The sequence below is a fragment of the Myxine glutinosa genome, chromosome 12 (assembly GCF_964187855.1).
Source record: "Myxine glutinosa chromosome 12, kmMyxGlut1.1, whole genome shotgun sequence".
NCBI classification, from domain to species: domain Eukaryota; kingdom Metazoa; phylum Chordata; class Myxini; order Myxiniformes; family Myxinidae; genus Myxine; species Myxine glutinosa.
Window position 1 is genome coordinate 76475082 of NC_136272.1, and position 14047 is coordinate 76489128.

Here is a 14047-nt window from a genome sequence, read left to right on the forward strand (position 1 = left end):
TTTCCATCTGAAAAATCGTCACTTTTCATCCTGTTGACCCGAGCTTTGATAAGGCTCGTCAATTTCAATCTTGATGAAATGGACAATTTGATGGATCAATGACAACCTTTTATGGAGGGGGGGGGGGGTGGTCGATTTTGCAAGTATCGTGCTCTGCGTGATGTGTTCGTGGGTTTTTTTTGTTTATGAAACACTTTACAGGATTATGAGCAAGGGCTACAAAGGCTGAAAGGTTAACTGACAAAACAAAAGGAGTTTAAAAATAATCTCAGAGCATTTTGAGAATATATCAGAAAAATAGAATATACCGGTAGCTGCAAGTCCTCTTTTGAAAAGTTTATTGTTTGAGCAATCAAATGGAATTATTTTGACTATAGTCAGGGATTACCAATTAACTCCAATAACCATGCGTTGCTAAAGCAAACATTCTCAGATCGGAGTAATTCTTAAGCAATTTAATTCTTCATCAACCCATTGTTTTGTACTTGGCCAACAAAAAAGCATTTCAAATCAATTACTAGAAAGCATCTGAAAATGCAAACCCCATCCGCGTCCACTTTCTATTTAGACTTCTTCTTCTTCTTTCGTATGCTAAACAAGACGAATACAGTTTAAAAAATACAAAAAGGTTGACAAATTTTGGCGACCTTGACCTTTTGACCTCAAAAGCAAGAGGCTTCATTGACCCAATATGCAAACCCTGCCCAAATGTCAAGTCAATCAGGTGAAAATTGATAATTTTGTGACCTCGACCCTCTTGACAGAACACAGATTGATAATTTATGATGGACATATTGATAATTTATGCTACCTTGACCTTTGTCCTTTCGATCTAAAAACAATCTGCTTCGAGATTTTGATTGGTAGTGTAGCAGCATAGCAAACCTGTTGTGCATTTTGTGATACAAGCACCAAATTTGGCACAAATGTACATTAATATGTTGCGAACATTTTCAGATATTGGGCCACTTGAAATTCTCTCTTTATGTCCGCCATATTGGATTTCAAAATGGCCGCCACTTGAAATCTACATTTGCTATTATCTCTGGACGTAATGCAGCTATTGACTTGATTCTGGTATCTAAATGTATGTTTTTGGGGGCAAGGAATCCAATGGTACCAATTTCAACTTAATATTATCTATCACAGTCTGTTATATAATTTTATTTGGAAATTATCTAGGCAAATATTGGATTCAACACAATACTTTGAAAAGAATGTCTTAGTTCTGTAAATGTCTTAGGTATAATACTGACATGCTACATGGTCTAGTATTTGAGGCTAGGTGTACTGGTATCTGAGGCTAGGTATATACCGGTACTGAAGATACGTGTACATAAACAGTGTCATGTTAACAAGTTCAGCATTGCCACAAGTACATGTATGTTGTTGACTCATCGTCATGTGCAGTCCCCTTCACACACACAGAGGGCTGTGCACTGAAGTGCAGCCTTTTTGCACTTGCAGTGCCTCACACACCCTTTCTTGCACTTGCAAGAAACCAGCTCAATGCAGCTGTGAGCTGCCTCAGTTAGCCTGGTCCAGTAAGGTGTGTACTGTCCTTCTCCAGTCCTTGACCAACCCCAGTTGGTTGGTGGAGGGAGCTCTGGTGCTGGCAGCAGTATCTGACCCCACACATGTCCACCTTGATACACTGCCCTCTTGACATGTTCCTCCAGAGCTGCCTTCGTTGGAGGGATGAGCTGCACATTGTTCTTCCTTGCGAAGAGTTTCCTCCTGGCCTTGTCGATGTCTGTGCATTTGCTGGTTCGATCATACAACAGGATCACGAACCTCTCGATGATGCGCATTGCATCGTCTGGTATGTCACGAGGTGCAGAGGACAGCAGCAGCAGCGCCTCAGTGAGTTCTGGCAGTACCGTCCAGACTGCCCACGCAGTGTTCTTGCCATGTCTATGAAAACTAGACACAGTGTCGCATCCAGTTAGAGCGTGGAACATTGGCAGTGCACGAGCCTTCTCTCGTCCCAATCCAGCTGCTATTTCGTGTGCTGCTAGGTATCGGAAACTCTGGCCTGTTCCGAATGCCAGCCACAGTTTGTCTTCTGGTTGCAACTCCTGTGCCAGGGACACTGCCAGCACCACAACATCGGTGTCTACAGTCCGGATGAGTATTGCATGGTGTCCTCCTACCTCCCCCTGGTGCCACGTGTTCGCTTGTGTTTGATGCTGTTGAACTTCAGTATCTGAGCTGTGGCAATTGCTGCAGGGTTAGTGTCTGCCATCTGTTCCTTGATGCTGGGTCCCTCTAGGATCATACTGACTAGGGCAAGCAGCAACGGTGGCACAGATTCTTCTTGACATACTTCAGGGAATCCTGTGAAGGGCTTGGCTTCTCCAAACATGTGACGGCGAACAATCTGTGCAGCATGGGCAAGATGGACTGCATCACTATCACTGTCCAGCTCGCAGGCTTTGGCAAGAGCAGCACCGACATCTTCTTCAAATGCCATCAGGATGTCTCTCCCCTTGGTGTGTGCCCGCATGTCAGGAAACTGAGCCAACAGTCTCTGTTTCAGTCGTGTGGAGTGGACTCTCATGTCGAGCTGGACTCCTAGCTGTTCCATTCTGGACTGATAGAGCTGGACAAGGTCAGCCAATCTGAATACTGGTGCCGTCTCCTCATCTTGTCTGGTTTCTTCAATGTAGAGGACGAGTTCAGCGAAGACAACTGCCGACATTGCTCGCTCTTGTTTTGTGTCCTGTGATCCTGTTGACTGGGCCTTTCTTGTGCGATTGTAAAGTCCTATCAAGCACCGTGGGTGATACTGGGCGTCCAACGCTATCATGTCCCCACCACTGAGACGGCCCAGCAGTTCTGTATCACCAAGAAGGGTTGCACAGGCACGCACCCGTTTGTCCATTTGGAATGTTGCAGCTTTCCGAAGACTGTCAGCCCCAGCAGGTTGTTCACAGAAGAAACAATTTTCTGGGACCTTCTTCTCTGTAATCGATGAGCGTGAATGTAACCTGGTGCGTTTGCATGCAGCTTGTTCCTCATCGCTCTCACATTCTTTCTTGAGTGCTCTCTTTTGTGCTCTCTGCAGTTTGGTGTAGTTGTACTGGAGCCTGCATGTCTGATGATATTTTGCACCGTGTGCAATCATCGCAGCTTCAATGCCATGACCATCATCGAGTCTTTCCAGGTGAAATGATCCTGGAAGCTCTCCAAGTTCACTGAATTTGACCAAGTTCTCTGCGAGTGAACTGTACCCACTCCCAATGTCTTTTCTCTTTGATTGGTCAGGTTTGGTCAGTGTCTCCGTCTTGTCCTCTTGACATATAAGGCATAACTTCCAGTCAGTTGTGGTGAGGTGCTGTGATGTTGATGGTGAAGTTCGCTCAACATCAGCTAGTCTGAAGCTCTTGGACATGGTGGAACTGTCTTCTGAATCTGCAACGATACAATGATATAATGTTAACATATTGTTATCTATCTATAATTCCAGTAATCTCTGTCTGTACGTTTGTCTGTGACCGCTGTTTCTCGACAACCACGGGTCCGATATACTTTTAACTTGCCAGGTATATTGCTGGGGACCCGAGGATGTGCCTTTTCAAGGTTTCATATTAATCGGACAATTACTTACCGAGCTATGTCCAAAAAACGATTCAACCAATCAGAGAGCAGCGAACGATCGCGTGTGCCGAACGTGGCGGGCACACTCTGCCTCGGATGGCACATTTGAGAGCGTATTCATTTATTTCACGTTTGCAAACTATGTTGGCGTTAAACTATGTTTTACAACTAATAAAAACGAATTTGCGATTCATTCGCTTTCCTGCGCGTTTGTGCACGCGATGGCGATTTCTTTACCAAACTCCGGAAGCCGTTCGCTTTGGACCAAACCATTGCATGTAAATAGAGGGGGGGGATTGTCACCACTCGCAAGCCGTTCGCTTTGGACCAAACCATTTCATGTAAATAGAGGGGGGGGATATAATTTTAGATATAGATATAGTACGGGCATGCCCTAGTATATATAATAGAGGGGTTTCCTCCGCCATACTAATGGAGAGGAGGATAATTCCTCTATATCGTAGAGCATTTAGCTTGGCACACTTAGGGAATTAGTTTTGTGAGATTATGCCGGAATTAAATTTTCACCCATACCGGAGGCAAGAAGAGAAATAAAATCACATGAGATTCTTTAGTTAAAAAATATTCCCAAATGTATTGAATATTTACAAAACATTTGAATTCATAAATTCTTACAATATTTACACAGCCAAGATTTAAATATAAATCAGTCTAAACTCTTATTAGGTTGGACAGTACATTTTCCAGAGATACCCCGTTCTGTTAATTACAGCCTTCGTGTTAAATTCAGAACATGTCAAAACTGTCAGTGTGGAATACACACTTCACTCAAAATACTACTTTATATAAAACATTTCTAATTTAAAGCCTTATAGTAAGAATTTCAGATAAACCCCAAAAAAGTAAGACCAGGTTGGCTATTAGACAACCTGCCTCTGTCGTGCCCACCAGACAAGTGGTTTTAGCCAGCACACATGTGTATCAGGTAAGCTTGTGCTGAGTACATCATACCTGAACAACTCAGTGAGGCAGAACACAGCAGTGCACACCAGGGTGACCCCTTCAGTGCATAAACCAATTAACCTGTCCACTGCAGGGCATATAGAAATGAAGTTATTTTCTGCATATAATAATAATATAAGTTCAGTTCTATATAACAATTTCTGTTATCACCACTACCACTACAACTACCACTACTACAAGCTTTGTCTGGAATTTTGTGGACTAACAGACAAACAGACATACAGACAAGCTGGGATCAAAACATTACCTCCTTCCACCATTGAGTGTAGAGGTAAACATCATGGAAATTATATCATGCCCTAGATTTAATTCATGCTTACCCGTGTATTTGCTTCACTGGTTCACAAGGTCTTTTGCATACATGTAATTCAGACTCTCGTCTTCATTGCTGACCACACAATGTTGTCTAGCTGAGCCCAGATTGTATGTAATTAACTCATTTATGTGGAGTCACAAGGTGATTTAAACACAGCCACACACAAAGAACACAGTTGATGTGGGTCAACACACATGCAGCCTCTCTACTCTTTTATTTGGGTCAGGGCTGTGATTAAAGACATGTAGTGGAGTCATGTTTGTAAACATTGTTAAAGACATGCTACAGTGCATTGTTAAGGAAACAAGACAGATGGAAGCCTATACAAGAAATTTCTGTACTCTAGAAACACAAAAGATGGCTTAAAGGGTCTAGGAAAAGGGGATTATGCATGTTTGGTATTTATTGACAATATGAATGTAATGTTACATAAAATATGCATATGAAAAACACAAATGAATGGGTCACTTTGTTTCCTAATGGGATATGAATTTATATTTTAGACTGCCAGTATATATGAGCTTGTCTGAGTTGTTACTAGTGATTTAGTATAGTTTATTTATTTATTTATATTTACAGAACTAAGACATTCTTTTCAAAGTATTGTGTTGAATCCAATATTTGCCTAGATAATTTCCAAATAAAATTATATAACAGACTGTGATAGATAATATTAAGTTGAAATTGGTACCATTGGATTCCTTGCCCCCAAAAACATACATTTAGATACCAGAATCAAGTCAATAGCTGCATTACGTCCAGAGATAATAGCAAATGTAGATTTCAAGTGGCGGCCATTTTGAAATCCAATATGGCGGACATAAAGAGAGAATTTCAAGTGTCCCAATATCTGAAAATGTTCGCAACATATTAATGTACATTTGTGCCAAATTTGGTGCTTGTATCACAAAATGCACAATTCTTTTGAATATTTGGGCTAAGCCGCCCCACTATGGGGAACCAATTCAGTGACACATTGTGCAAATTCCTAAAATTTCAGGTCAATGGGATGACAATTGCTGATTTTATGCAACATTGACCTTTGACCTTTTGACTAAATTATTATTTAGTCTTCGTCATATTCTCATAATAAAGTTTTGTTGAAGATTTGATGACAAAACTCAAATGGAAAAAGGTTACGGCCCAGACAGACACACAGAAGTGATTGCAAAACCCCGTCTCCCACTGCGCGGGTGGCGGGCGAACAAGATCCTTGATTTCTGAGTGGAGAATGAAGGTTAATTTATTATGTGAAATTTTGAAACTCTCTCATGGCTTATAAACTGCATCAATGGTTATATAAACGGCAGTGAAAAAGACATCGTAATGCCTTTTAAGACGGTGCTTCGCTGTCACACTGTTTATTGTGGTCTTATTTGCATTGCTCTGAAATGACTACGGTACGTCTTGTGTTCAGTGACAGGGAATGATTCAAGTCCACGCCGTCAGCTGGATCCAGGCTCTGTAGATCCAAATGAGCGAGATCAAAGTGTAAAACTGCAAGTACAACGATGCTTCTATCGGAGCTGCCAACCTCCGGCAGCACCCTCGCCTCAACCACCATCTAGTTCAGGACGCCCATCTACCTATGAGTAAGATATGCATGAAGCTCGCCCATTGTGTATTAATAACATTACCTGCAATTATAATGATTAATAAATTATATTACCTGCATTGCAGTGTATTTAGGAATATAACATTATGATACAATGTATTTGTATTTTGTATTTGTACAGAAAATTCTGTACATTACCATGAATTTATAATATTTGCTAGACAATGTCTACCATAACTTCGTTAATTTTCATCCAATTAACATAATGTATATATCAAATGAAAGAGAAAAGCATGGGGAATCAGATAATATCAAAATCTCAATTTTGATTTTTGCCCCCAAGTGTCTGCTTTTGCCAGAGCCAGTCATATATATATATATTGTTACGGATCCGGGGGACGGCACTCCCGTTAACAAGGTGGGGGGGGGGGGGTTAATCCCCTTGTCTTGTTAAGCTGGCCGTCCGACCGGTCCTGGGGGTATGACGTCACGCCCGGTCAGCACTGAATAGGGTAGTAGGCCAATCCTTCCTATGACCTAAGTACCAGCGCCTTCCGGTACGCGAGGAGATACTCCCGCCCGGGCCGCAGCGTAATAGATGGATTGCGCCGAGCGAAGCGAGCTGCGACGTGGGCCGTTAACAAAAGACTAAACCCGATTGTAAGCGGTTCGGCCGAAATCGCGCCACAGGTACTCAATGGGGAAATCACTAAAGCGATCGGACGAGAAAGAAACCAAAGAATAAGCAGAAACAGGGATTTATTAATTATTTACACAAAAACCAAAACCAAAGAAGAAGGGAACGAAAGCAATTTACAGAAGAAGAAGAAGACACAGCGCAAATCCTTAGACAGTCTTACTTAAACCCACAGGGCAATACAGACAGACTCACATGAATAGGGAATTGCAAGCAGGAATGGCTGGAGGGATGAGAAGGGCAGACGGTCCACGGAGCTGGCGGCAGGGAGGTCCGGGGTTCGCGGCACGACGTCGAGGTCCCGCTTGAGCGTCCACGCTCCGGTTCAGTGGCGAAAACCCGGTCATCAATGCTGGTTGGTATCACCCACGAGCGTGCCAACTCTCACTCGCCGCAGGATATTCGCGCCAAGAAAATGAATGGTCGATCCTCTCTCCCTCCTCTCTCAACTTCTCGGGTCGTGCTCCCTCACTCATCTGCTTCTCACCGTGGCCCTTGAACCTCCTCACGCGTCTCTGGTGGGGGCCTCGCGCCAAGGGTTTTTATTACCACGCCCTTGGAACCCTCTCGAACTCACCAGACGTTTCTTGCCATGCCCTATCAAGCCATGCCCACCGAGCCCTGGTTGGTTGTTAAGGGCTCTCTGACTCCACCTTTGATGACGAGGTGGTGCCATGCCCGGGCTCTGGTGGCTCCTCCCCCCCTTCTTGGCCTCGTGCGTAATGGAGTTTGGCGCCAGGCAGCGAACGCTGCTGGGCGAGCAGAGGCGGTGTGATCCCCACGAAAACAGCCCAACTGTTACTGGCACTTTGAGGAGACGATTGGGGATATTGAAAGGGGACCTATCTTAGTTGATTGATGCAACGTAGAGTCAACTATTGGAAACACAGCCTTACCTGGAACACATAATAATGATATAACTATAGAGATCCTAAAGTGTCCTACGTGTTGTACATGGACTAACTAAGGTGCAATCTTTAATTAACAGCCAATTAAGGGGACATGTACACAGGGGTCATTTATAAGGGAATTTACTACTAAATTTACATGTGAAGGTTCTAAAAACCGTAACAATATGTATATGTATAACAATATGTATATATTATATGAGATTTGAATCTGAGATCTCAACAATAGGAGGTAAGTGCTCAGCTGGGAACACTAATCCAAATGTGTTTTTGTGTTATCCAGTTTGTGGTCCAACAACACTTTCTGGGAACATTCCCAAGAGAACAGAAACAAGACACCTGCAGAGGGTGAAGATATAATAGTCCCTGCTGGTAAATTCCTACTTCTGCTGTCATAGATAACACAGGGTTGATATTCCATATCTGTTTTTTGGATTTGAAGCTCACCATGTAGAGCTTAATGGAGGAGCAGCTCTACCTCTCGCTGACACCACATTAAGATAGCAGTTTCCTTTCTTTCCTTTAAGTTGTGTCTGCCTTGGGGAACAGACCGAGAACCAGCTCAGACGCAAACGTACAATCAAATGGGCTGCTCTGCCATCGGAATGTTTCATATCACTACCTGTTACTCTGTTCGAAATGACCTTATCACAGTTTTACTTTGCAGGCTGTTGGCTTATCATGGACATCTGTCCTCCAACACTCAACAAGCTTATCGTGTTTGGTGTGCTTGAGATTGCTGATGATATCTGGAATGATGGTGACAAAGCTGTGGCGCTCAAGGTTACTTACCTCTTCATCCAGGTAAGCATTCAACCGCAAGAACAATGGACATATTTGAGGCTCAAATGAGGAAATTGTTCGAGATTTAGGCCAATTCAAACATTAGGATTTTCAACATGGGTGCCCAACCATGTATTGTATTAATAGCAATACTTTGATGTCTAAAAAAAAAAAGAAGAACCATAGGCTATGAGCCAGACCCCCCAAATTGACCGGTCGGTACCATACAGATGGAGTAAGGCTCATTGTGATTTTTAGCAAGATATATGTCCCTAGATATGAAAAAAAAGTGATAGCAGTGTATAACTCTCGGCCATCTCTGTGTTATCACCCGAAATATTATTATACGCCCGCTTCGCTTCGCCAAAAAATGTGATATTTGCTAAAATTGGAATAAATATGTTTTTAAGGACCACAGAGTGCCAATAATTTGCATACTGGATGCCAACTAATATAGTAATAGAAATATAGAACATTTGTGGGGGTTATTTATCAAATTTTTGATATAATGACAAAAAATATGTTAAATTTAGTGAAAAAGTGGTCGAAATCGCTTCGAGTTCAGAATTCACATTGTACATTTTTGTCAATATTTCAAAAATGAAAACTCCCAGAGTAACATTTGACCCCTCAAAATCTTCGCAAGGAACCTTCAGTCAAGATGGTTGAACGGTTGGTTGAACGGTTAGGGGGTATGGTTGAACATATTTTGAACTTTGCCAAAATATGTGCCCCAAACAACCACCATATTGCAAAGTAATGATATATTCCAATGCAGTGGTTCCTTGCGAAGATTTTGAGGGGTCAAATGTTACTCTGGGAGTTTTCATTTTTGAAATATTGACAAAAATGTACAATGTGAATTCTGAACTCGAAGCGATTTCGACCACTTTTTCACTAAATTTAACATATTTTTTGTCATTATATCAAAGATTTGATAAATATCCCCCACAAATGTTCTATATTTCTATTACTATATTAGTTGGCATCCAGTATGCAAATTATTGGCACTCTGTGGTCCTTAAAAACATATTTATTCCAATTTTAGCAAATATCACATTTTCTGGCGAAGCGAAGCGGGCGTATAATAATATTTCGGGTGATAACACAGAGATGGCTGAGAGTTAAACACTGCTATCACTTTTTTTTCATATCTAGTGACATATATCTTGCTAAAAATCACAATGAGCCTTACTCCATCTGTATGGTACCGACCAACCCCCTTGGCTCATAGCCTACCACCTTTGGAGGCCATTTTCCCCTGCAGAGCAGGGGTTGGCCTTTTTCGGGCACCGTGGCCCCCTTTTTGAAGCAATGTTTTACAGCCAGATGCCCTTCCTGCCACCAATGCCAATGGTCGCCTCTTGCGACACACAGGGAATTACCAGTGACCTGGTACTCAATTTGCCGACCTCGGAAGGATGACAGGCTGAGTTAACCCCCCTGGTGTTAATTCAGCGATCGACTGGGATTCGAACCCAGGATCCTAGGATCCCAAGCCAGCATCCTAACTGCTAAGCCAACACCAGGAATTATACAGGGTGTCTCAAAATAGATGGAACCCATTAACATGATAATAATTTAATACTCAGACAAGAAACTCCAAAAAAGATTACATTTCCTGGAAGCTGATATGATAACAATTAAAAAACTGAAGATTTGAGGTCTCTAGCTCAAAGGATACATTTATTAGAGCAAATGTTCCAAATGACCGCCTTTGCGCCTTAGACACACTTGAAGCCGACGAGCGAAGTTGTCAATCACTCTGACACACTCTTCCTTCCTGATGGCACGAATCTTCTGGGTGATGGCCACTTTCAGTTCAGAAATGGATTGAGGACGATTCTCATACACGTGGTCCTTCAAGAACCCCCAGAGATAAAAATCTGGGGGGTTCAGATCGGGTGAATGCGGAGACCACTCGGGTTCGCGGCGCCTGCTGATCAGCCGATCAGGGAATCGGTGCTCCAGCCACTCCATCGTGATGTTGGCTGTATGTGGAGTTGCCCCATCTTGTTGGAACCATTGCACATCTCGATTCACGCCACGACGTCTCCCAAGTCCCCTCCAGAACTTGTTGAGCACCACAATGTAACGCTCCTTTGTGACAGTGACTGCCTCCTCGTCTGCGTCTTCAAACCAAAACGGTCCGATTATGCCATGTTTTGAGATGGCCACCCAGGCCGTGCATTTCACAGAGTGCAAGGGCCTCTGAAGCACCTCGTCTGGGGCTTGTGTGCCCCAGAACACATTGTTCTTGCTATTGACATGCCCACAGAGCAAGAAGTGTGCTTCGTCGCTGAGCCAAACATCATCAAGAAAGTCAGGATCCTCTTCGATCTTGTTCTCGAAACACCGGCACATCACAACACGTTTTGCCATGTCAGCTGGTGTGAGTTTATGCTTGATCTGGATCTTGTATGGGTACAGCTGAAGATCCTTGATCAAGATTCTTTGCACTGACGCATGTGAAAGACCCAGCTCTTGGCTACATCTTTGGATGGACTTTTTCGGGCTCCTTCCGACAGAATGTCTCACCGCATTCACATTGTCAGGATATCTTGCAGTCAGCTTCCTGCCAGAACTGGGTGTTTCTGCCTTCTTGTTGAGGTTGTTTACTGATCCCGTGGCTTGAAATTTGTGTGCCCAACGATAAATTAGGTTTTTCTGGGGATAGTTGTTGAAGTTGAACTTCCTGCGAAATTTTGCTTGCACCGTTTTGAATGATTTCGTCTCCAAATAAGTAGTGACGCAAAATATTTTTTCCTCCTTTGTCCAAGGCATTTTGATTGATAAAATTATTCGTTGTTATGGTCTCCTCTCTTCAAATCTGAAAAAAAAAGAACAAGAACATTAATATTGGCAGAATTATTAGCAGTGACATGGGTTCCATGTATTTTGAGACACCCTGTACTTTGACGTCTAATATATAATTTCATTTGTTTGTTTGATTTGGTGCTACAGGGTGGACGACTGGTTGTTGGCTATGAAGATGATCCGTTTGATGGTCAGGCCGTAATATTTCTCGAGGGCAACCATCACACAGAGGATTGGCTACTGCCTGGTGGGGGAAATCTTGGATCTAAAGCCATTGGTAATTTTCCTCATATTCCTTCCTTTATTACATCCTTTCCAGTTCCGATAGCCTTCAGAACGGTCGCATCTTGTGCTACCTGGACCAGTGTGAAAAGTGGAACTTCTCACGATAATGCAAGTCAATAGTTTGACGTAAGGAGCGACTCCAAAATGAAAAAGTTTCATGATTCTGCTATTTCATTAATTATACTGACAACAACAAAACACAGTTAATGAAAATGAAAATGATCAATGAACTCTTCGGATTGCCCCAGGAAACGAGCTTGTATTTTTACAGCTGCAATTGTCTGCTTCAGACTTCTGGATAAAATAATTAAGCTAAAAGCAAAATAGTTTGAAACAAACTTTTTTTCATTAAAATTACATCTTCACAAGACATTGTAAATGTCTATTAAATCAACAATGGATAGTATTATTTAGTTTGTATGTCCATATGACCTCGAAACAGTCCATTGTTTTGTAAAACTGCAATTGAAGAGTGCTGTGTTTCGACATGTAGGTGTGTTCGGAGGACTGGATATGCACGGACGAAACGTGAGCGAGTACCGTGCAAAACTTTCACGGACAGCGCACGCTGGTTCCTCCTTGCTGTACTTGGACACGTCAGTTGGCTGGCAGGTGAATTAGGAGTAATTTTAAGCATGTGCAACGTCAATTACCCCATTTCTATATAAACTATAACAATTCGTACAACTCCAAATACAACAGGGTACAAGATCAACCATAGCTCTAAATGATATACTGTGCATCCCATCATCATTGTATGAAAACTGTGTGTGTGTGTGTGTGTGTGTGTGTGTGTGTGTGTGTGTGTGTGTGTGTGTGTGTGTGTGTGTGTGTGTGTGTGTGTGTGTGTGTGTGTGTGTGTGTGTGTGTGTGTTCGGATTCGGAAGTGCTATGAAAAGTTGGAGTGCTACACTTCCTATTGAGGCCCTTGCCTTCATTACCTGTGCAAAGTCCTCTGCAGCCGATGTGGCTTTCCCATACATCAAGATGGTTAGAAGGTCAAGATGGATCAACGTCACCTAATTATGTTACTGTAGCAACAACCCTACTGGGAAAGGATGGGTGTGGGGGAGTGGGGGATGATTCGAGAGAGAAAGGAGATGAGAGGAGAGGTGGAAAAGAAGCTTGGGGGTGGGAGAGGGGCGGGGACATATAAGTAAAGCTAGGAAACGGGAAGGAAGGTATCACTAACCCCACAATATTTGTATATGTTATATAAATATCGCACACGAGTTGGGTATTAATGCTGGATACGTACTATTTCTTGATCATTGTGTCACTAGGCTGGTGATGAGATTGTTGTCAGCACCACAAGTTACGACGCTTGGCAGACAGAGACCGTCCAGATCAACTCGGTGTCTGCACACGGAATGACCCTGACCCTAAATAATCCGCTCAAACACACGCACATTGGTGAGAGCTTCAGCCGCCCAGCCATGGCTGACATTCTCCGAGTCCTTTATAGTGACAGTTATTTTTCTTCATTAACATGTCCATTCACATGCATGTTACAGATAAACAAGTGCTTTCATTTTATCAATAACAGGCTTGTTGTCATGTCGTTTTTTGCTGGTTGATAATTAATGGGTTTCGAGGATTAAACATTCTCATGAAGGATTTCCTTGTCCTCGGTTAATGTCTGTCTTTTGTTTTTTTTTTGTTTTTTTTCATTTCCTGCATGGGTGACATGATGGCTGCCATAAAGCAGGACACATAACCCGAATTTCGCTGCTTTGCTATTGCTGTAGGTGAGAAGCACAGTGTGTCTGGCAAGGCTCAGCTCTACACGTTAGCTGCTGACGTGGGTCTGCTTTCACGGGGCCTACGTATCGTGGGGGCTAAACAGCCCGACTGGGAACGAGAGGCTTTCGGTGCCAGAGTTCTCGTGGGTTCTTTTTGGCACGGTGACTCGAAATACCAAGGTTATCTTCTACATAATGCACATTGGTGTTTTATTGTTGTTTTTTGACAGAGAGATGGTCGGTTTGTGAACTTCCGTAATTACTTGAGAATATTGTTTGTCATCAAAGTCTGTATGGTTGTGAAGAAAAAATGATTACACATCAGAAATGTGTTACAATTGATGGAACAATATTTGGTGT

General features: G+C 42.7%; 1 protein-coding gene across 1 annotated transcript in view; it reads left to right on the forward strand.

Annotated features, from left to right (window-relative positions):
• PKHD1L1 (PKHD1 like 1) overlaps positions 1-14047 on the forward strand; it is a 513959-nt gene that overhangs the window by 326373 nt on the left and 173539 nt on the right. The window contains exons 54-60 of the mRNA XM_078766275.1: positions 6318-6492; positions 8344-8432; positions 8728-8864; positions 11808-11937; positions 12439-12557; positions 13229-13358; positions 13694-13867. Coding sequence (XP_078622401.1) covers positions 6318-6492; positions 8344-8432; positions 8728-8864; positions 11808-11937; positions 12439-12557; positions 13229-13358; positions 13694-13867 — 954 coding nt within the window. The remainder of the gene's footprint in view (positions 1-6317; positions 6493-8343; positions 8433-8727; positions 8865-11807; positions 11938-12438; positions 12558-13228; positions 13359-13693; positions 13868-14047) is intronic.